Below are 21,491 nucleotides of genomic sequence, written 5' to 3'. Positions count from 1 at the left end.
ATTTTACAGGGCTTGCGGCCACGAGGTCTGAAAGCAGCAGCACACTCCAAATAAAGATACGATTCCTCCCAATATTGGACAAAAATGTACTGTTCGAAGCTACCAGGAGGGCAAGAATTTGCCTGTTACGCCGTGTCCAGAGACGTATGTCTTGATGTTGTGCTAGAAGCCACACGCACTTGTGCTGAGGGAGCTTTGCCTGCCTTGGCCTTCTGGAGCTCCTGCTTGGCTGCATCGATGGCCTTGACGCGATCATCGTAATTCCGGATACTTCGTAAGTTTTGTACTTTGGCAAACACTTCTTTCTTCCTTTCATAGTCGCCCCAGAATTGTCTGTTGGCTCGATTGGCCGCTAGATTCCATTGCTCCAGGCAGCCTTCCTCTTCGTCGCTCAGGGCAAGAAAAGCATACATATCGGCACGCCTGGCCTTGATCTCCTCCGGAGGGATGTCAGACATCTCCGCCCGTAGCCGGGTCCCGATATGGCTATCATCACAGCCAAACCCCTGGACGATCAGAAAGGTGGGCACTACAATGATCACCACTGTGATGAGCTGGCTCACCAGGTCCGACATGCCGATGGTGATGACATGTGCGCCGAACGCGAGCCAGGAAATCCAACGTACAAGTTCGTAGACCAGCAATTCACGTGGACCCGACTGTTTCCTCCTATTCTCCTCTCTCCTGCGGACAGGCCAGGTCCCCACTCTCTTGGTCTCGTCCCTCGTGCCTGGTGGCTTGGGGTTATAGACAAAGACCTCGCGGACCAAACACTCCGGAATGAAGAGGACGGCGGCTCGTGCATCTGGCAAGAGCACGATGACCTTCGCTTCCGGCAGCTTTCGAAGTTCATCTTCATCGAAAATCTTGTTGTTCGCGTTGGATCGCTTTTTCGTTGACACCAAAGGTTCCGGCTCCCCAAGCGCTTTCTTCGCTTCCTCGACAACAGCTCTGTCGAGCCAAGTGGTGTTGCGGCTTACCAGATAGGCCCTTCCGGCGGTAGAAATGACCATGGACATGGCGTTCGCAAAGCCCCACCAATCTCCCATCAGGACTGTGATTACGATAAATCCAGCCTGGACAATGGCTCCGGTGAGTAGGGCTAGCCAGAAGTCAAGAGCAAAGGAATGAGCCTTTGCATTGATGCTCCATTCGACGCAAGTCCCCGATGTTTCAAAGTCTTGCTCGATGAGCCAGCGACTGAACCATCCCGCGAGACCAGGCGTATATATATTTGCGGAGAAATTGAATAGCTGGAAGCCTGGCTGTTTGGCTGTGAACTCATCGCTTGCAATGACATATGCTCCGAGGAGCGGCATGTACTGCAGCCATCGACTTCGGACAAGCTTACCCACATGGTTGTTGACCTGCTCCGCACCGAGGAGCGTTACGATACCCAAGGCATCGAGTCGAAATGGCTGAAAGTTCTTCAGGTAGCCTAACAAAACCATGCTGGGAGTATTGCCACTTCCAAGGGATGCGCCACGTGTCGGAATTGGTTATGCTGTGAAGACCGATCTGCAACGGAGATGGGAAGCTCAAGCATGTCTTGTTTCACTCAGGTTCGCTAACCGCCCTTTGGTAAGACGGTCAAAGGTTCGAGGCGTCCGCGCCACACTCGTCAGTGGCAATGGTTGCGTTGACGACGCCTGGTCTGCAAGCTGTCAGTCTCTCCCCACATTCAATCTATTCAACGCTCAAACGGATACCATGTCCAATTGGAAACAAAAAGAGCAAAGACTACTCCGGCTGTCTGGAGTAGAGGGGCCGCAATACTCTCAGTAACTCATGGTTATTGTTAACCAAACCAGCAGAACGGGAGTCAGGAGGACTTGTGGCTGCTGAGATAGAAGCTGCCCGACGGACTATCCCTGGACGGGCGTAGCGGGACTGGGCTGTTAAATCTGGCCTTGGACCAAACATATCGAAGGCCGTTGGACTCAGCACGAGAATACAAAATACCCTGCCAAAGCGATTTCGCAATAAGTGCTCTGTACTTTTGTGCAATCCCTTTGTGAGTGCCCAAGGCTTGATACATCTCCACTCCTAACCTTGGATGGGCTCCCAATCACCAGACTATTTTTCGCGGCTGCTCCCGCTATTTCGAGACCAGGCTTTTTTGCCACTCTTCCACGGACCTCAAGGCGGAATTCCTACCTAAACTCGAGGATTCTGTGGGGAAGCCAAACAAGTTCTACCTCGAACTCCACCTGAACTTTGATGGTGCGGCCGAGACCGAGCAAGCCGAGATAGGGAGGCCCGCGATTGCCCTCTCCAAAACTCTTCACTCCAACTACCCGTACCCTGAACTCAGAACCGATGCCTCAATCGGCATGCTGCTGGGAGTTAGGAGTGGGGGTGAATACATGTTTGTCAAATACTAACCGAGGGCCGAAATATCCACTTTTGGATGTCCTCCCTGGAGCCTTTCCCTCATATATCGCGTGCTGTATCGATCGAAGCCCGCGATCTAATGTCGGATAAATTCACCAGATTGAACTAGAACGGACATCCTTTCTCTGACCTTGAGAGCGCTCTACACGATTTCTTCGACATGCCCGGACTCAACCTCCAGGGCGCCTCAGCCATTGTGACAGGCGCAGGCTCCGGTAAGAAGGATCCAATCTCCCATGTCCCTATTATTTTGCCCTTTGACAGGTCATACTCACTTACAACGTGACTGCCTCATCAGGCATCAACTTGGCCTTTGCACGGGCTCTGTTTGAGAAAGGGTGCAATGTCCTAATTGCGGATATCAGCCTTCGGCCGGAAGCACGAGAATTCGTTGATTCCGCCGCACAAAAAGGCGGCCCGAAGGTTGTCTTTGAGCCGACAGATGTTACCGACTGGTCTCAGTTAGAGAAGACCTTTGATGTCGCGAAGAAACAGTTTGGGACTGTGCCCGACCTTGTGTGTCCCGGAGCAGGGATCTATGAGCCGGTGCGTAGGAGACTATCGGCAGTTTTGTTTTGTCGAGCTTTCTCACACTCCCTCTATCTTCCCTTTCTTCACAACATTACTGGTCAGAGGTCGGAAGACTCGGATACAAATAGCTAACGGTCTTGGTTACCGACAGCCAACCTCGGGATTCTGGGGAGATATCGATTCACCCTCCCACTACAAGCTATTCGACATCAATCTTGTGCATCCGATCAAGATGACGAGAATTGCTATTCGGCACATGCTGCGCGCTAAGAAGGTAGGAACGATCCTCCACATTGCCAGTGTTGCGGCGGAAACTGTCAGTATGATCACGCCCCTGTACCAAGCATCGAAGCATGGAATTGGCAGTTTCGTTATGGGGATGGGCGCCGTAGAAAAGATTTGCGGGATCCGGGTCCTCGGAGTCGCTCCTGGGTACGTATTAAGAGATATTACCCTTAAATTTGCATCACCAACCCCCAAAATTAGGACATGCGGCTGGCAAATTCGAAGAACTGGGATGAATTCATCCATTAAGACGGAAGCTAATGTGGAAAATTTCTCCTCAGGGCCATTGCGACTCCTCTTCTCTTAGAGGATCCCGGAGTTGCTGGGTGGGTTGATCCGACGAAGGACAAGATGCTCGATCCCAGTGTTATTGCGAGCGCCTTGGTCGCTCTGGCTGAGAACGTAAATGACAAGTATCCGTCGGGGACCCTCCTGGAGGTAATGGACGAGACCGAAGACCAATGGCGCATCATACCGGTGTACAACAACCCTGGGCCTGCAAGGACGAATCTGGTCAGTAACAAGGACAGTGCACTCGTGACAATCCAGAAGATACTGAAGGAGGAAGCCGAGTGACAGGAACTACGTAGCTTATATATCCGATGCATTCATGGAATACAGTTGCAGCTGAAGAATTGTCCTGCAACTGGCGACACCCGAAACGAGCATGTCTCTCTTGTTCTTTTCGGAAACCATGTAACTATTGGCTATTGCAACTTCAGGCCAAGCAGTGGATTTTTTTCTCATCCTCTAATACAACAGATCAAGAGATCAGATCTATATGCGAAGCCCTGAATGCCTTCTGTGGTGTCTGGTGTGGTCTCTAAATGCTCTCAGTGGTATCATCGGCTCGGAGTCGTGGCTCAAACCGCGATCTACTTTCTATAAGTATCCATGACTCTATAATACTCTATAATTCAACCTTGGTTGAGCTCTCGAGGTTATCCGACAAGCACCACTGAATTCCTTCGACAATCACCTCATCCCATCGTGCACTGGCTTTCAGACTATCGAATCGCCTGAAGCCATGTGGTAGACCGGGGAAGACGTATACTTGGGTCGACACCCTAGAGGAGCTCGTCAGCAATCTGTACTAATGACACCCCCGCAAATTTCCAACTTCAAGTAGCGAGGAAGAAACTCCTTACCCATTTCTATTCAACTTGTCAGCGTACAAGAGCGCTTCGTCTCGTAAGGGGTCCATCCCTGCAGCCACAATGACAGTCCTGGGCATACCTTTCACCTTCTCGTCCGGAGCCAGCGGCGGGTTTAAAAGGATGTCCGTCGGGTCGGTGTCTATGCTATCAAAGATATCGATGAACATGTTGATTTGAGTATGGGGGAGTATGGGGGCGTCGGCGTTTTGCACAAAGCTGGACCGTTCCTTGGAAACTAGCAGTTCGAACGGATACGCTTTTGGATGTAATATCCACGGAATAAGGAGCATTTGGCCGATGATTTTCAAGTCCACTGCTGAATGCTGTTGGTCTTGTCCCCTGAGTACGACAGAGGCCGCTAGGCCTCCGCCTGCGGAAATACCACCCACAATTACTTTTTCGCGGTCGCCGCCAATGGAAGTGATATTCTTGCTGAGCCATAGGAATGCGTCCCAGGCGTCATTGTGCTGGGTAGGATACCTAAAGTCCGGCGTGTGACGATAGTTCACGTGCACAACGATAACTGGAACCGGGGACATTGCAATGACACGGGCGCAGTTTGCGTCCTCTGTCTCGAGGCTTCCGAAAAGGTAACCACCGCCATGGAAGAAGACATAGACCGGAAGTGGTCCCGTAGCAGAGAGATCGACGCCTTTTGGTTGGTAAACGCGAGCCGGGATGGTCGAGTTATCGCGCGTTGGAATATCCGCGTCTCGCCAGCTCACTTTCTCCAAGAGTCCTGCGAGAAATGATATGTGTCAGCACTGATAGAGCAAATCGCATAAACTAAATGGGTCAAATGGTGCAGGAAGAAGCGGCAATAGCAGTATTCGGAATATTTTCGAGGGCTAACGCTAACGTGAAGACCGATCCGTCTGACAGCTCTGAGGCAGTAGCAAGCAGTGCCGGATCGCCTCTAGTAGCCGGCCGACTGTGAGAAACGCTGGGCGAACCGACCTGATGTCTGCAGCTCTATCTTGGATGCTTTCTCGCGCAGAGCGTTCCTTGACTGTCGGAGGTCTGTCGCGGTTTCTCCCGGTGCCAGCCCAACTGGAGGGATTTCAGTCACTCGAACGAATTCCTCCCACTCAGGATTCGGTCCCTGGTATTGAGAATAGTCTGCCATGGTTATTGTTGTGACTGTCAGAGTAGACTTATGATAGCATCACCGGCAAGATACGTCCTTTTGTCCTCCGGGAAAGTCAACCATCGGTATAGCAAGGGTTTCGGCTACCGGCAATCTCCCGGCACCATAACCGGCGACCAGGTGTGCGCTCGCGTGTTGGAGAAGTCCGGCTATTTGAACGACACCTTTTCGAAAATGCCTTGTGATTCACTGTCTAGCACCATATGCAATTCTTCTTGACCCCAAAATTGAGGCGAAGGACGGTGCGCTGTTCGGCTGAAGCACGAAGTGATCCCCTCTTCCACGTCTACTCCCCGCACTGATTCGGCTATTCTCAACCACTGAGCCAAGCCCCGTCGTTTCACATATTATGAGAAGCGTAGGCTGCCCTCCGGACCCTCTGGGTAGGCCAAGAGCTTCATAATGATTGAAACGGAGCAACAATAAACTCTTTGAACCTCACTGGACTGTATGCCCGAGAAGAGTTTTAAGGTTTCACAACATGTCGTACAAAGGACAAACTGCTTTCCTCACCGGTACGGAATCCCGCATATCTCCTGTGGCCGAGCATGGGCTAATGCTGATTTGGGCTAGGCGGCGCCAGCGGCATCGGACGTGCAGTCACCAAGATGCTTGTTGAAAAAGGGTGGGGATCCTTTTGATCCAACTTGGCCCTCCCCAAGAACTATATAAAGTTTCTAACATTAATGACAGAATCAGAGTCTATGTGGCAGACAGAGACCTAAAGGGCGCCCAGGCCGTGGCTGAGGAGCTGAACACGGGCGGCAAGGCTGTGTGGACTGTACAGGTCGATGTTGCAGACTGGGATTCCCAGCGAGGCGCATGGGAAACCGCTGAGGCCGAGTTCAAGCGTATCGACTATGTCTTTCCCGTTGCCGGCATTGGAGAGCGCCGTTCATTCCCCAATAGGCCCAATTCAGCAGGATATGAGAAGCCCGACCTGACCGTGCTTGAAGTGGACTGCATCGGTGTAATCTACACAGTCTCCCTGGCAGTTCAGCACTTTCGTCGTCAGCAACCCAATAAATATGGCTTTCGAGGGAAAAGTAAGCCCTGTCGTCCACACAATCTCCCATTGTGTAACCAAAACATCTAGTCATGCCAGTCGCCTCCGTCTGTGGGTTCTATATTCACCAACCCATACCCATATATACCGCGGCAAAGCAGTATGGCCCCCCATTACAATCGCATCAACCTCCGTCGTTGTCGTGAAAGCTTACAAACTTTCAGTGCCGTTGTGGGGCTCGTCCGCTCCTATGGTAAGATTCTCGCCGAGGAGAAAATCACCCTCAACGCCGTATGCCCGAACAAGATCAGGACGGGGATCTCGACTGCAGCCGTGTATGACAAGGCAGAAAAACTAGGTGTTCTGGTGCCGATGGAGAAACTTTTAGAGGCTTTTGAGTCCTTACTGGGTGAGAACCCCATGTCTGGAGAATGCCTCGAAGTCGCTCCCAAGCTTGGAGTCCGGGTCGTGCAGTTTGTTCCGTTCATCAATGAGGAATCGAAGATTAGTGCCGACATGACTTATGAGAGGTCGCACTATCTCCATGAGCCGATCATGGACGACAGAACATAAGATGAAGCTTCGGTGTTCCATACGCTCCTCCAGAATCGAAATCTTTTGGTATTTCGTCCGTGTTTCTCTAGACCTGAGCAATGGAGAAAGAAACCACAACCTGCAGTGTCCATCTCCATGGTCCGTTCTTTTTCTCTTGGCTTCATCAAAACTTCAGTGACAACTGTCGGAATGTGGACTCTTACAAGTGGTGGTGAGACTGGATCGTTTTCGGAATCAGTTCTGGTGGCTGTTGCGATTGATTACCCCCTCGCCCCTTTCTGATCTAGCCTTGCGCTGGCTTACGCCCAAACGATCAGGGGCTCTGTATTTTCCAGTAGCTCATCCTCAGAACAGCATCGCCTCTAGGTCTTGTTTCCTTTTATTTGTATCTCGTTTTCGAGTCATTTCGAGGCTCTAGCTTTCAAGTATAGTTCGAGTGAAAAAAACGGCGCGGCACCGCACAGTCTCCCTCCGTGTTCATCACTTCCATGAGTTAGGCAAGTGACTCTAAATCGATTCGGCAACAAAGTAAAGTTTCATAGTCTTGCGGTGGTGGAAAGTTATTCCTTTGCGGGTGTTCAGCTGGACAGGGATCTTACTCTGGCTCGCGGGGTGCGCCGTAGGAGAAAACGGCGCCCACGTCTGTGTGGCTCGCGTAGACATGCTCAAACCAAGTGCCAAGACATGGGTATCCGGCGCTTATCTGTGAAAAAGAAAAGTGACGCCCACTCTTCCCACGAATCATGCTTTCAGAGTGCTGTGCTAAGCCTTGAACAAGCGAAGCTTGGGATGCTTGTGTGATGCGATCTGGAGTGACGCGAGACCTCTTAGAGATCGTGGTTCCTGAGGAGCCACGTCATCACCTGGGGAAACCAGATGCCATTGAAGCACACAGAGATAACAGTAGAAGCTGAAAGGCCCATCAGCCTATAAAAAGGCCCTCCATCCTCCTCCGGCCGTACCAAGCATTCTTTGACCAGGCGGCAACGATCACAATAATTACACGCATCACTTCAATTCAATTGAACCCTGCAAGGACCATCCAAATATGGACAACCTTCTCAGAGAAGGTGAACAGTTCCTCGAGAACCAAGCAAACGGCCAAGGAAATGATCAAGGCCAGCAGAGCAACCAGCAAGGCCAACAAGGCCAACAGGACCAGCAAGGAGGAAGCATGATGAAGAACTTCGAGCAGAACGCCGGCGACGCCTACATCAATCAAGGTACAACTTTGTCTGTTTTTGTTTTTCCACCCCACTAGTTGCGGCGCATTGTGATCGCAGCAAAGCTGACTGTAGGTGCAGAGGTCAACAAGTTCCTGAACAACGAAGGCGTGCCAGCCGCTCTAGACGGCGCCATTGATGGAGTCATTGACACTGAAGTCAACAATCTCGAGAAAAGGTTTCAGAATTGACTCTGTGCTGTGTTATTTATTAGACCAGCCAGAGAGCGGGGGAGGAGAGCTTGTGAGGTCTCTTTTCATGAAGCCCTTGTCTCTACCCCGCCATGTTTCCCTCTAGTGAGCGCCTTACCCCTATGGTAGGTGTCGCCACCTTCCTCCTGGCTAGGCCAGCCCAGCCCTAGTGGCTTGTCACCTGTGTCTCATAGACAGGCGAGAGCCATGGCTCTCAGATAGTGGAATACCAAGCAGTAACAGAGTCTTCGTTCCGCATCCGACATCCCCCAGCTCCCGGCTGTACACAAAAAACAGGCACCTCCGCGGGATCGATCCCATTTCCTTACACTTCCACTGGAATCAGACGGTCTTTCTTTTGATCCTACTCAACCCCCACCCCCGACGCTGCCACAAGGCCCAGTCTCAGCCCTCTAAATCAGCCATTTTTGAGCCTTTGACTTTGCCGAGGTAGGCTTGTCACGGAGTAATTCTTTTCCAGTTACAGATCGACCAAAATTGGACATCTTCTCATACAATCACGCGACCGGCAGCGGAGGTTGGCTAGCATGTGCGAACCACAGCCTTATCTCTGACGGGCTGCAGGGTATGTACTGTAGCTGGCTGCCCACAGATGCGACTCATGCGTCACGGATTGCGGCTGCTCATTTCTCCCCCGCCCAATTAATGACCCATTCCAAGCGCCCGGGATGTTCCTTCGTGCACCCTGGATCCCTGTCCGTATTTGGGCATCGTGTCGGCAGGGTCATCTTCTCTCCACTTTTCCTTGCCCAGGTCTCTCTAATCCGTGCTAGATCGTTAGTAGCGTGAATGGCCTTGCAAGGCTTCCTAGCCCTGGACTGTGCTCCTTCAGAGGAGGTCCCCTATTTAAACCCTCGCTATCACTCCAGATACCTTGTAGTGGGTATATTTATTCATCAATCAATCAAGATATTCCTAGGAGCCCCAGGTCGACAGAGCCACGGGGCGACTGTCAGCAAGCCGCATACTATATTTACGCTCTATCCCTCTCCAATCTTGCTTTTCCATCGCTCTTTGCTTTTTCTTGGTCTTGAACTCTTCATCCCATCGTGTGTTTTAGTACCATCGACCTGTTGATCAGAATCCAAGGAATATGGCTTGAATTGAGTGACGCCGCGTCTCAAGGAAGCCTTTTTTTTGCCCAGCTCCTGAAGCCTTTGGCCCGCACAGGATCATTCCTCGCTCCACGGAGTCCAACAGTCATCAGCCTCTACATGTCCCCTATAGGAGTGTCTTGGGCTCTTGCCCAAACAGTGGACAGCGCTCTCAAGATCAGCCGAGATGCTGTTCTTATTGCCTCGGGGGACACCATTCAGCCATTCACCTTGACCGTTGGTGAGAAATTTTCCCCCGCTCGCCATTTCCAGCCTCACGCAGTCGAAGATTGAGGACATGCTGCGAAAGCAAGCTAAAAGCCCAATCCAGAAATTCTGGGCTGCCAAAATAGGTTGGGCAAAAGGCGACTCGGCCGATTTGCTGTCGTGCAGTGTTGAAGGCATACGTTTTCTATCCCTCGCAGCCGCACTCGTTTCATCATGCAGTAAATTTGATGCTGCCACGGCACTGGCAAGAATGATTCGCGATACCGCTAAAGACAAGGTATTAAGTCCGATTATTTTGCAATTGAAGGACTTTCTCGACGTTCTTGAGCCAAGACTCAATCAATCTCGATTCTTGGATGTTGTTCTAGGTTATCAAGCTTACTACCTCAACTGCACACTCGACTCCATGACAACGCCACTGTTCCAAGTGCAGAAGCAATTCGGAAGATCGTCGACAATTTTAGAGAGTTGTCCCGTGTTGGACCTGCGGATGTCCGAAGTCTGAAAATCACAGTAGGACCATTCGCTGCTGGGTCTCGGCCTTTGCACACTGGTGTGTCGAAGTTCCTCCCATGATATGTGACGAACATGGGGCAGTGACTCTTGACCGGCCAAATCCATAGGTCACCATTTGCATCTCGGGGGACTTGGATTATCATGATATCATCAGTATAGAAACTCTTTACGACTATAACAGCAGTCAAGAGGTTTTCGGTACTGTTGTCAAAGATGCAGATGGTCCTGCATGGGCGACTGGCATGGTGACAGTCGAAATCTATGCACGATTTCTGCTAAATGACCTCGAGTTCCACGGTGGCTTGGGAAGAAGGGCATGTGTTCAAGCAATACCATACGCTCTTCACCTTGTCAAGTCGGCTTTCACTGATCCAACCAAAATTTATCGTTTCACCGATTAAGAGGTCGAACCCGGGCTACTGAGGACAGTATATCCTTCGGATCCCTTCCCAGATGATGATGTTGTGGGTACATTGGTGGACGTCTTCCTTGGACCGACCGACTATTGTCCCCTAATCCAACGTCTGTCAGGTGACCTCAAACTTACAGACCTACCAGCCGCTAGCTTATGGGTCGAAGAGCGCAGGAATAAATTCCCAGAAAATCCCGAAGAAGCATTCCTGGGCCGGCTAGGTCAAATAGTGGCGGATATACTTATCTTGTCGCTGTTGGTTGCGGGAGGTATGACCGACCCGAAGAAGATCGACTGGCTTGTACTATATAACCCTTACGGAAACCTGGCGCCAGCCTCCTATGAGAATGAATGGCGGTTAGTTGTCAAATCCTTTCTTCAACACTGCGTGTTTCTTCGCCGGCCCTAGTTACTAGAGCCGCTCAGCGATTGGGCTCTCAAATTAATTAGCCATCAAGCATCCCAGTATGTCAGTAAAAGCGAATGGGTCGCGTCCTCTTTCTGAGGACAAGTCATCGTACCATAGTTATTGCTTGCCAGCGAGATACCTATTAGCGGCTTCGCATGCATGTCGCTTTTTGTAGGCACCTTGATGTTGGAAACGGAGAAAAAATCGAAAATTCTCCTGGATACTGCCAGAAGATGAAAAGGGGTCTCTGTTACCTCTGCTGAATCGCGAGTGTTCTTTATCCGCCCGCGCCAATGCCTTTTCCCGAAAGACAAAATTCGGTGGCAGCTGACAGTCAGAAGACAACCACCTAGAAATCTCCATGGGATGGACGTTTAATAGGAGCATCCGGCGGCCGTTTTGAACGCAGAGTGATGTGTTCAGTATTGCTGGGGAATTGCAGTCATTCAACAGACACGGGTCTGGAACGTGAGCAAGACGTTGTGCTCATCGCGCCAGACAGCGGCCTTCACAGCCCGAAGACCCTGATGGTGTATCCATTATACGGCGTTCAAGCACTAAAGATGCTTGCACTGGCTTCAACCAAGAGTTATTGTGACAGTAGGTCTGAAGCACTAAAGATCCTTCCGCCGGCCTCAACCCATAGTTCCGATGACAGGAGCCTCTCTATACTCATCGACAGGACCGCTTGCATGAGTTGTGCGATTCGCGTCTGTCAGCACTTGGGGATCGAAGGCATGATTTTGTGACCCGTGTGGAGGACGCAGGGTGGGTTCACCTGTGAGGCTTCTTCCCGACTCAAGGTCAGCCCGCTTCCATTCAATCTAGCTCCTCAATCGTTGTCTTGTTGTGGCTGTCAACACTGTCAGATCCTGTACTAGGTCTCAGTACAGAGCTTTGTGTCCCAGTGTCTTTTCGGGCTGGAGCAATCCTGAATTATGATTCGGACCTCCGTAGGCTTGGAAGAAGCTGTTCAGTGACCAACTGTCAGAGATAGGGCTCTTTGAAATTCTCTCAAAGCAACACCAAAAAACAAGTACACAATGAACAATGCCTTTGAAGATAGAACTGCGAGAAAGACCCAAGCAAGAAGTGCGAGCATGCCACCTAGGCTCATGTCACACACAAACAAGACACGGAAACCGGGCTTCAAGAGCAACTCCTTGGCTGCAGCCTCTCTGGCATCCTTGGCAGCTTCAAAACATTGATCCCTGACGGCTTCATTTCGGCTCAGCCTTGCTCTTGATGTCTACACAAACTAGGATCCGAGGTTGGGAGGACGCCGTATTACTCGCATGTGATGTAGAATGGATGTTACGTTTTGTTGGATAAATGAATGACATGCGTTCTAGTGACTGGCCCAGTCTCAGCTCGTCAAGCCCTTTTTCCTAAACAAAACCCCTTCCCCATGTATCAGCCCCCAAAAATTCTCCTCCGCCTCATTTCCAACGACATTTCTGGCCCTGCTCGTGCGGCCACCGAGTCTGAGTATTTCAAGTTTGATTCCACTAGTTGCAGGTGCCCGCCGCGATACCGCATTCACCGGGGCTAGTCTGGAAGCACGATCGCTGTACAGTGTGCATTGCATTAGTGATGCCCCCGCGGGGTCCCACTGTGAACCCAACAAATTCGAACAGCATTCCAGAAAACGTCTCAACGTTACCCAACGAACACTGTTTGGGACCTGATGTTGTACACAGAACAGTTGTGGATCTATCTGCCTGATTGTGTTCTGTCCCCCTGGCTATTCAGAGAGACTCTGCCTGTTTATATATACATTTGCCTGTACCCTGAAGAGCATTCCTAAACCTCCTATTCCGTCGCCATCCTGTCACAGGTCCGCGAGAACAACGAGGTTGAGGTAGTTTCCGCAGTTGGTGAAACGCCTAGCATCTCAGGTGGTTTCCCAGAGTGACGCTCTTGCGACCCTGTCAACACCTGACCCTCGAGAATGGAGTCAATACTGGGTTCAACTAAACCACGCGTCCTCTTTCAAGCCCACGAGATTCATATGTAGGAATGGTTGCTGCTGGAAACCACCTTGCAGGATGTGTTTGCCGTGTCTTAATTTAGCATGGTCTCCCTCTTTGGGGACATGTGGGGTGTCCACGTCTGCTGCGCCTACACTCCTGCGCAGCGACCCTAGCAGCACTGTCCAAAGAAGGGGTCGGCCCAAGTTGAAGGACAGACGACGACAAACAGACGGAAGAGGGCATGTTCAATGTTTGTAGCCATGATACTGTCCATGCTGTACAAATAGCGACTTCACGTCATGATCCAGCTTTGCGACGATTCGAAGACCTGCGCAATCTTTACAGCTGGACGCAACCTGTCCTCGCTTGATAGGCTTCCCTCTTCCATAACCTCGATTCCTGCATTCAGGAGGTACCGTGTTTTAACAAGCTGCTCCTTGTCTCGTACAGTCTCCAGGGATTGCAACGGGAGGGCCACACAAGCGCATCTCATAGCCTTGGTGTACTCAAACTCCTCCACAAGCAGCAGAAATTGATCTCTTGCCCAAATTTCGGCCCGTGGCGATATTCCTTCCTCCACATGGATTCGTATGAATATGTTAAAGTCTGTGACCACGGAATAAAAGTCAAACACCAACGCTGGTAGACTTCCGTCACCCAAAGGCAGTTTCTCCATTAGGAATACTGCAACACCCGAAATGACTAGTCCTCCTGGTGTCATTGTTGCTGGCGTGGTTTCATCGGCGTGTGCTCCCAGCAGAGACTGTCTTGTCAAAGGGTTGAGGAGATTCTGTGGCGTCCATCGTTATCCTTCCCGATCTACTCGTGCTCCTCTGGCCCAGAGTACACCCACGGGAATTTCACCCGGGGACGCCCAGAAAGCCTGCATTTTCATGTTATCGGGGGCGGCAAGAATCGGATGCAAGTGACTGCCTATCAAGATGGAGGCACATATTGTAGCGTCTGTTGCTCATGACGACGTACGTGGCTGCAAGGCCCATAGCAGATCGTCGAGTGAAAGCGTTCTTCTTGTACCTTGACTGTTTGATTCTTCACCCTCAAAAAGGCGCATCTGTGTGAGCATGTTTAGTCCCGCCATAGGTGACAGTGAATGCTCGTTAACCAGTGGCGCTTCCGGAGACTCGATTATCGCATCACTTAGCGTTGAGAAAGTGATTGGCTGATCTCGAAACCGGAAGAGTAGCCTTCTGGCTAGTATTGCTTCTTGTAATGTCCAGAGTCTCGTCATCCACTTGCTGTAGAAAATCATATACAGGGCCTGCAAAGGCGATGCTGGCAGATTGCCCATCAGAAGCTCTTCCGAGAGGATAATAACGTGACTTGCCGTTTCGTATGTCTGAGCCATGCGCATAATTGCTGTATTTATGTGTGGTTCCTTTATGGGTACGTATAAAGCGTCAATCCAGAAGAACGCGCCCTTATGTGCCGAGTCTGAGACCTATCGTTGAATTGTCCTCAGTTGGCACAATGGCAAAGCGGTTTGGATTTTCTCTGCCATCTGAGCAAACATGAGAAATCGCCACGTACTGTATTCCCGGCTCATATCGAACAAGCTTCAGGCGTCCTTGCTCGAGGCAAACAAGAGGGTATCCTCCAGCCTCAAGCACTAGGCCCAGTTCGCTCTCTGATACATACACATCTTGGCAGATATAATGATGATTTTGGTCCCTGCAATCCTCTAAGTGTATCGTCCGGTATGTACCATGGTCGATGTTGAACGCAACACAGATACCATCGTCACAATTTGCATGTGCTCCGCCGACTGCGAAGCTGGGCAATAGAGTTGTGTAGTAGAGGCTCTGTGCCCCTCCTAGGACTCGAAGCCTGTAAAGTACGTGTGGGCACCACTGTCGCTTGTTCTTCATTTCTTGCTTCAATGATTCGCAAGAATACATGTTGGCTCGAAGTTTTCGCCGACTATGAAACGATTGGTGAAGGTCCATGGTAGAGAGGAGGACAAGCAAGCTCAATTCAACTGATCGTGGGAGAAGGTAATACCGCAGCGCAGCTGGAATTTTAGCCATGTCATCGAGAAAGGGGGTCCCGATTCGGAGTGACCGAAGCACGTCGGCTCTTAATCCGAGTCCGCTTCTAGATGATCTCGAAAGTTGACAACGCACTCCGCGAACGCCGCTTCAAGCTGATACAAGAGCGTTCCGTCTTCTCATCATTCTCTTCCATAATCTCTTTGACTTCAATAACCTCACCCCTAGAGACTGGTCGTCTTAAAGCCACACTCAAGGTACCCAGCATAATTCAAGTTTGGATGAAGCCACCAACCACTGACCGCGGCATATTGCTTGCAACGGCTTTGACAGCCTGCTCTCGCTCGGCGTCAAATGGTAGTAACGGCGCAATGTTATCCTAGTCATCATGTACCGACCAAAAGTCACGGCTCTCCAGAGCATCGAGATTTAAACCGTTGAATGTCCCGAGGAGGGCTGGTCCAAAGTTCTGGCTTGCTTCATCCCACAAATCATATGCTGCTGTAATATCATAATCAAGTAAAGCGTGGAGATGCCATCCTTGTCTCTGAGGGTACGTGGTGAAATCTCCATTGTCATAATCCCGAACACCTAAGTCTGGGAAACAAATGATCTAAGAGCGACATACCCGTTGAAGATGAAAGAGCTGCTTGCTGCGTATTGTGCATATGTGCAAGAGGTGGGAGTGGTGGAAGATTTCGAGTGGGGGACTTTTGTTACAGACCCTCCTTCGTGAGGCTTCTCATGGAGGAGGGAGACTGCCTCAGTTGGAGTTGAACAACAGGGCTCAGGGGAAGGGGGCCAGGTTTCCAAGTGCTCATATTAAAGTAAGTGTCTGCAAACACTCGGAAGCAAAGACGGAATCTCCATCGATGTAGCCTGCACCGAGTCTTTTATAGTGACCATTCTCCACCTCTTCTATGGCGACAAAGGCAGACCCATAGTCCCCCGAATCAAACTTCCGTCTATCCACAAGCAAGCAGAGAAAGTCCACCGGGACCCCAGCTCCCTCTAAGGCCTCATCATCGAAGGTGATTTCGCCACTTGGAGGTTCTGTCCGATAGCTTTGTGAAATTTTTGTCAGCCGCCCCTTTTACTATACGGTCGTCATCTTTCGAGGGCGCGGCTGAGACACTGCACTTTCCCACGCACGTGGAGAGTAGCCCTTGTGATTTCGCCGAAAGGATTCGCCCCTTCTCTAGGCGAGATATCGATATCCAGGATTTTCAATTGCTTTACCGGTGGTCCTGATGATGAGGTTAACACCAAACTTTGATACCCGTCAGAACGAACGGCGCCGTCTATAGAGGCCCATGACCAGGATGGTGCCCGCCACGATTTCACTTTATGACCTGTCTCGGTGAACAATCTGGCGTTTACTGTCCAAAGTAGGTCGAGCGTAGTCCCTCGCGCCACAACCCGGCGACATACGTTGCACCGGTGATCTGCTGGAATTGCCGCGCCAAACCAGCTAAAGCCGGCAGCTTGTCGCTTACGGCCAACAGTCTGCGCGGGGCGTAATCATCAACGACGCTTTGCCAGCGAACCAACTTTAGCTGCAGAGTTGGTTTCCGGTCTAGTGGTGGGAGGAATATTCGACTTCTGAGGGACTTGTCGACAATTGAACCGTCCTCGGCCAGGACGGACTGCTGACATTCCCAGAATACGCGTTGCTTAGTGAAATATACAACCCTAAGTGATAGCGCGCTCTCTTGTAAAGTCTATGCTCGACAAGCGAGCCGAGACGCCTTGACGATGTCGTCAAATAGGCCATCCGAATGGGACAGTGTCATGGTTCCATACCGGGAGCTGTCATTAGAACAAGGTGAGGAAATCTGGACACTTTCAGCTTGTGTTCTTTTTCGAAACAGGGGTTGCCACTTGTCTTCACACACGGAAGCAGCAATGGTGAGAGTCGCAAAACCATAGATCTCATCCATAATAGCTGAGTTCTTAGCCCAGTCATCTCTATCATCTTGTACAATACAGAGAGCGTCCACCCACAGATACTGGAAACCCAAGTTCTGGGTCAAGCAGGCAGCATCTCTGATAGTGGTCGGAAGATCCTCAAGTCGAAAGCCACGAATTCTATCTTGATAGGTGGCTCTGTGCGTTCGAAAAGACTTGGACCGGCCCCAGCTGTAGGATAACGCACAATATCGCCCGTACAAGCCGTCAGTCTCCTTGAGCCGCAGAGTCGCTGAAGAAATGCCGCCTACGTCGATAAGCCTTGGAGGTAGCGGCAAGTGATGCAAAGGGTCTTCAAGAACTTGCGAATCGCGCGTTTGAAAGGGCGTCTTCTCGGACATCACCAGTGGATTCCGGCAATTTTGGTGTCCAGTTTCACAATCGCTAAGCCACTTCTTGATTCGATGGGCACATCCAACAGGCTCGCAGCTTTCAGGGACTTGTCTTCCGACCACATCCCCGGCAAGAGCCAGAGGATCGCCTGTGGAGAGTCTCAGTAAGGAGGTATCTAGAATGGGTTGAATGGAGGAAAGCAATTGTGATGTATCCGCCTCAGTTCAGCAACTCACCAGGCTCAGTCGTGATATTCAAGTATCCTGGTTTGGCGAAGCTACTCCAACGGGACCAGATCAGCATCTGGAACAGCCCTTTGGGTGTCGACAGATTGGAGAAAGCCGTCGTCCCGGCAATCAGGCGGATGCAACTCCCCTTCCGCACGCTGTACTCCTGTGGGATTTCATCGCCAGTATTGCTTCGTTCGAGTGCGGAGCAGAAAAATGCGCACAGCTGGCAAGACAGTGACGATCTCTGCAGCGCATCTAAAGTTGGCTGATGGAACAGACCTCCTTGTGACGGACCAGCCGTGGGGTCCCTTGGACCCATTGAGATAATCGAGTTTATACTGATGCGTTGACAATACTCACAAAGGCTGCGCGAAGCAAGGTATGCCATATTTGAACCACGATTCATAGGAACACAGTGTGTCGCCGCCGCCGCTTATGCGAAAGCCGAGGGAGTGGTGGCAAGCACTAGACGCAGACGGCACGAGGGTGTCATGTTAACAACAGGACCGCCGCTACCGACAAAACATAGCAGTCGGGAAATTCTATCATTTTCCTGACAAGAAGGAGTCTAGAAGGTTGAAGATTCTACAAGAGTGCCTCAAGGACAGATGTGCCAGCTCAAGGCCAGCTCTACTGGGTAGCCAGCCTGAAGCCGCCAGCCTTGCAGCCTAGTGCTAACCTCCGCTAGTCGCGAGCTCGCACGTGATGTGTGAGTATGCCTTGCACCGGCCTGCTCTGGCCAATTCCTGTTCCTACCCACGCTGCTAAAACACGGCGCATCGCCATGGGGCTAAATGGTTCAAGACGTCCAAGATGCCGCCTGCTCCTGCAGCCTCAGGCTACGGTTGTTCACCATCCGTTCATGTGCCATTGACACAGTTGATAACGGTTGCACGGACCTGAGCGCCCTGGATGGTGAATGTCAACGACAGCCTGACCTACTGACAACCTTTCTCTGCTACCTCAGCTGCTAACCGCCGCTCAGAATTCTGCCTCGCCCAAATCGCTCACGGTGGAAGAACCATCGCACGCTCGCGAAACCCGTTCGCACCCCCTATACCAAATTGTCGAGCTTCTATCTCGAGTCTCGACGCTGAGGTTGCAGCTGCAACAACCAACTTGACAATAGCCCAAGGCACCCGACGTGCTAAATCGCCTTCCCCGAATATTACCACTGTTTTGAATCCGATCAGAACCAAGCCGATGCACAAAAGTGGTGTTCCTCCGGGCCGCAGTCGTGAGCGATTGAATATCTTTAGCGAGCCAGCCGGCGAGATACGAGTGCCATGGATCCGCTCTCCATTACAGTGGGCGTCGCAACACTGCTAAAATGCTGCATATCCGTCGGCGTCTCACTCCGCAAATTTCTTATTGGCGCTGCGGAAGTGAAAACTGTGATCGCGGCAATGATGGTTGATCTCAGAGCCTTACGATCGGTGCTTGAGTCGATGGAAGCCACTTTTGAGGAGATGAACAGCGATAAGCCTGAGACCGGCCATGTAGGAGCTCACTGGACCAACCTCTTCCAGTCGCTCGAGGACGGCCAACAAAGTCTCGCTGGGCTACAGAAAGTACTTGAAGATGCTAACAAGCATGTTAAAATCTTAGACAGCGCTCGCAAGCAGATACGCATCAAGGCTGTTGCCGATAAAATTGTCACCTGCCGGCAAGAAGTACAGGTATATAAGGATACGCTTCAGCTTTCGTTACAGACCATAATTCTGTGAGCACTGGTACGCTTCAACGCAGTAGCTGTTCTAACATGACACTAGATGGAATTCGCATGGCATAAAGGGCAGTACCGAAGAGCTCCTAGTTGCGTCTAGGGCCACGCATCAAGACCTCCAACGGCTGGCGACTAATGTCGAGATCAAGTTGACAGCCCTTCATACCTTATTTGAGCATTCCAATGAGGCTGATGGTATGACCAAGATTACGAATCTCAAAAGGACAATTACATCAGCAGCGACTGTCATCGCTGGGGACACCACCGACGTGGCCAATTTGAAGGACGTGGATGATTTCACGTCGGATTTCGGAGACTGGTTCAGATCTGAAGCTTCGCAAGGATACACTCGACTGGATCTATTCCGATAAGCGCCAGGAGACATTCTTTACGCTCGATGAGCCGAGTCGGGAAGTACTTGTTGAGCGTCCTGCGACTCACGCAACTGCCAGGACTCTGCCGGTGCATACACTATCCAAATCGAGCTCGGCTTTGACGCTCAGCACCGGCACCAACGATGGACCCGTAGATCTGCCACCTGTAACAAGCAATGGCGAGCTCACGAACATACCGAGTGGGAACACGAATATAACCTCCGGATCGCACTCACTGGCGCCAGCGCCAATTCCACGACGGAAACCAGTTGGGGGACATCCAGCAAAGGGAAGCGAAAATCCGCCCACAAAACCAAATGATCATGATGTAAAATCAGATCTAGCCATATCTGATGTTGAGCCTGTGTCTAGCCCAAAGTTTCAGCTCCCCACAATTGATATCCGACGCGTTGAAAAGTCGAACCGGAAACGATTAAGGGGGTTCTGGTTCAACAAGTCAATGAACTCACTCGCAGTCCGAAGTCCCATGATGGATGATCCGCAATCCACATCATCGAGGTGGCGCAAAAGAAAACTGCCACGGAAACTCAAGATAGTACTCGTTGGCGACGGTGCTTCGGGGAAGACATGCTTACTCATGTAGGGCTTATTACCACCTCACTAGTATCTGCTAATCTAGCACAGCATGGTCACCAAAGGTACTTTTCCTGAAGTCTATGTAGCCACAGTCTTCGAGAACTATGTGGCAGATTTCGAATTGAATAAGCAAGACTTCACGGTTCATTTCTGGGATACCGCTGGACAGGAGGACTATGACAGATTGAGGCCTTTATCATATCCTGACGCAGACGCCGTGGTTATTACTTTTGCTATAGACTCCCCTGACTCGCTGGATAACGTACAAGCAAAGGTGCCAGACCATTGGTATGAATTTTGCGGATGAACCAGCTGACACGTCCCTAGTGGATCTCAGAGGTCCTCCATTTCTGCTCTGCAGCACCAATATTTCTCGTCGGCTGTAAGAAAGACTTGCGATACGATCCCAAGACGATCGAAGAGCTCCGTAAGACGTCGCAGAGGCCCGTAACTCTTGAACGGGTTAGTATTCATCCACCACTCCCTCACGGCAGGATCACCAGCTGACCCTTCGGTGGCACAGGCGGAAGGTGTGCGCAAGAAGATCGGTGCAGTCGCGTACGTCGAGACGTCTGCAAAGACAGGTGAAGGCACATTCAAGCGCTGAGCACTATACTGAGTGAGACAGTGAGGTATAAGATTGACCATGCTAAGAAGAAGCGGGATCAGGCATCGTCAGGAATCTAATGAGATGGTTAAAAATAAATTGGGGGGAGATGGCTGGGTCGGGTATTCGGTAATGATGCCCCGCGCTGCAACTAATGGCACGGGATGCTCTTTGTGTTTTACAGACGGATGCGACTTTTCATACCTATATTGAATTGATAATGGTGATGTTTATAGTCTGGCTTGGCTTTAGTGCGGATGGATGCTAGGAACCATTGAGTTCCTCTAGGACTGTTTCAGGCTCCCGATCGACCTCGAAACTGGAAAGGCTCGAAAGGGGACGCAGTCTCCTTTCAAAGGCCTAATACTTTCGGAAGAACTCTTTCCTTGAAACAAACCTGCAATGTTCAGCCTCGTCAATGTCCTCTGTTCCTTTGATCAGCCAAGGGTGGCGGGACAATGTCGGTTCCTTCTCGAGATCAACTGCATGTCTCGGTCGCGGCTTGATG

The 21,491-nt window shown here is 51.0% G+C and overlaps 8 protein-coding genes across 8 annotated transcripts; 4 read left to right on the top strand and 4 right to left on the bottom strand.

Moving 5' to 3' along the window:
* Window positions 1-125: 125 nt before the first annotated feature.
* On the bottom strand, window positions 126-1,451 carry Z519_04678 (uncharacterized protein; the record flags this gene model as incomplete). Its single annotated transcript, XM_016762423.1, has 1 exon — window positions 126-1,451. One exon carries the CDS (start codon window positions 1,449-1,451, stop codon window positions 126-128), a length of 1,326 nt encoding a protein of 441 aa, XP_016621370.1.
* Window positions 1,452-2,554: 1,103 nt separating this feature from the next.
* On the top strand, window positions 2,555-3,786 carry Z519_04677 (uncharacterized protein; the record flags this gene model as incomplete). Its single annotated transcript, XM_016762422.1, has 4 exons — window positions 2,555-2,609; window positions 2,693-2,940; window positions 3,077-3,357; window positions 3,492-3,786. 4 exons carry the CDS (start codon window positions 2,555-2,557, stop codon window positions 3,784-3,786), a joined length of 879 nt encoding a protein of 292 aa, XP_016621369.1.
* Window positions 3,787-4,120: 334 nt separating this feature from the next.
* Window positions 4,121-5,493, bottom strand: Z519_04676 (uncharacterized protein; the record flags this gene model as incomplete). Its single annotated transcript, XM_016762421.1, has 3 exons — window positions 4,121-4,277; window positions 4,359-5,106; window positions 5,325-5,493. The coding sequence occupies 3 exons, from the start codon at window positions 5,491-5,493 to the stop codon at window positions 4,121-4,123; spliced, it is 1,074 nt and encodes a 357-aa protein (XP_016621368.1).
* A 502-nt stretch (window positions 5,494-5,995) lies between these two features.
* Z519_04675 (uncharacterized protein) lies at window positions 5,996-7,093 on the top strand (the record flags this gene model as incomplete). Its single annotated transcript, XM_016762420.1, has 5 exons — window positions 5,996-6,029; window positions 6,088-6,139; window positions 6,208-6,560; window positions 6,611-6,680; window positions 6,745-7,093. 5 exons carry the CDS (start codon window positions 5,996-5,998, stop codon window positions 7,091-7,093), a joined length of 858 nt encoding a protein of 285 aa, XP_016621367.1.
* A 1,030-nt stretch (window positions 7,094-8,123) lies between these two features.
* Window positions 8,124-8,489, top strand: Z519_04674 (uncharacterized protein; the record flags this gene model as incomplete). The annotated part of the gene is made up of 2 exons (XM_016762419.1): window positions 8,124-8,298; window positions 8,380-8,489. The coding sequence occupies 2 exons, from the start codon at window positions 8,124-8,126 to the stop codon at window positions 8,487-8,489; spliced, it is 285 nt and encodes a 94-aa protein (XP_016621366.1).
* A 4,945-nt stretch (window positions 8,490-13,434) lies between these two features.
* Z519_04673 (uncharacterized protein) lies at window positions 13,435-14,514 on the bottom strand (the record flags this gene model as incomplete). The annotated part of the gene is made up of 3 exons (XM_016762418.1): window positions 13,435-13,932; window positions 13,966-14,075; window positions 14,127-14,514. The coding sequence occupies 3 exons, from the start codon at window positions 14,512-14,514 to the stop codon at window positions 13,435-13,437; spliced, it is 996 nt and encodes a 331-aa protein (XP_016621365.1).
* A 2,355-nt stretch (window positions 14,515-16,869) lies between these two features.
* On the bottom strand, window positions 16,870-17,998 carry Z519_04672 (uncharacterized protein; the record flags this gene model as incomplete). Its single annotated transcript, XM_016762417.1, has 2 exons — window positions 16,870-17,597; window positions 17,686-17,998. 2 exons carry the CDS (start codon window positions 17,996-17,998, stop codon window positions 16,870-16,872), a joined length of 1,041 nt encoding a protein of 346 aa, XP_016621364.1.
* A 967-nt stretch (window positions 17,999-18,965) lies between these two features.
* Window positions 18,966-21,063, top strand: Z519_04671 (GTP-binding protein rhoA; the record flags this gene model as incomplete). The annotated part of the gene is made up of 7 exons (XM_016762416.1): window positions 18,966-19,402; window positions 19,452-19,724; window positions 19,858-20,379; window positions 20,425-20,650; window positions 20,704-20,838; window positions 20,900-20,960; window positions 21,005-21,063. The coding sequence occupies 7 exons, from the start codon at window positions 18,966-18,968 to the stop codon at window positions 21,061-21,063; spliced, it is 1,713 nt and encodes a 570-aa protein (XP_016621363.1).
* Between the last annotated feature and the right edge of the window lie 428 nt (window positions 21,064-21,491).

Source organism: Cladophialophora bantiana, assembly GCF_000835475.1.
Source record: "Cladophialophora bantiana CBS 173.52 unplaced genomic scaffold supercont1.6, whole genome shotgun sequence".
In the NCBI taxonomy this organism is placed as follows: Eukaryota; Fungi; Ascomycota; class Eurotiomycetes; order Chaetothyriales; family Herpotrichiellaceae; genus Cladophialophora; species Cladophialophora bantiana.
This window is presented reverse-complemented; position numbering and strand designations above follow the sequence as displayed.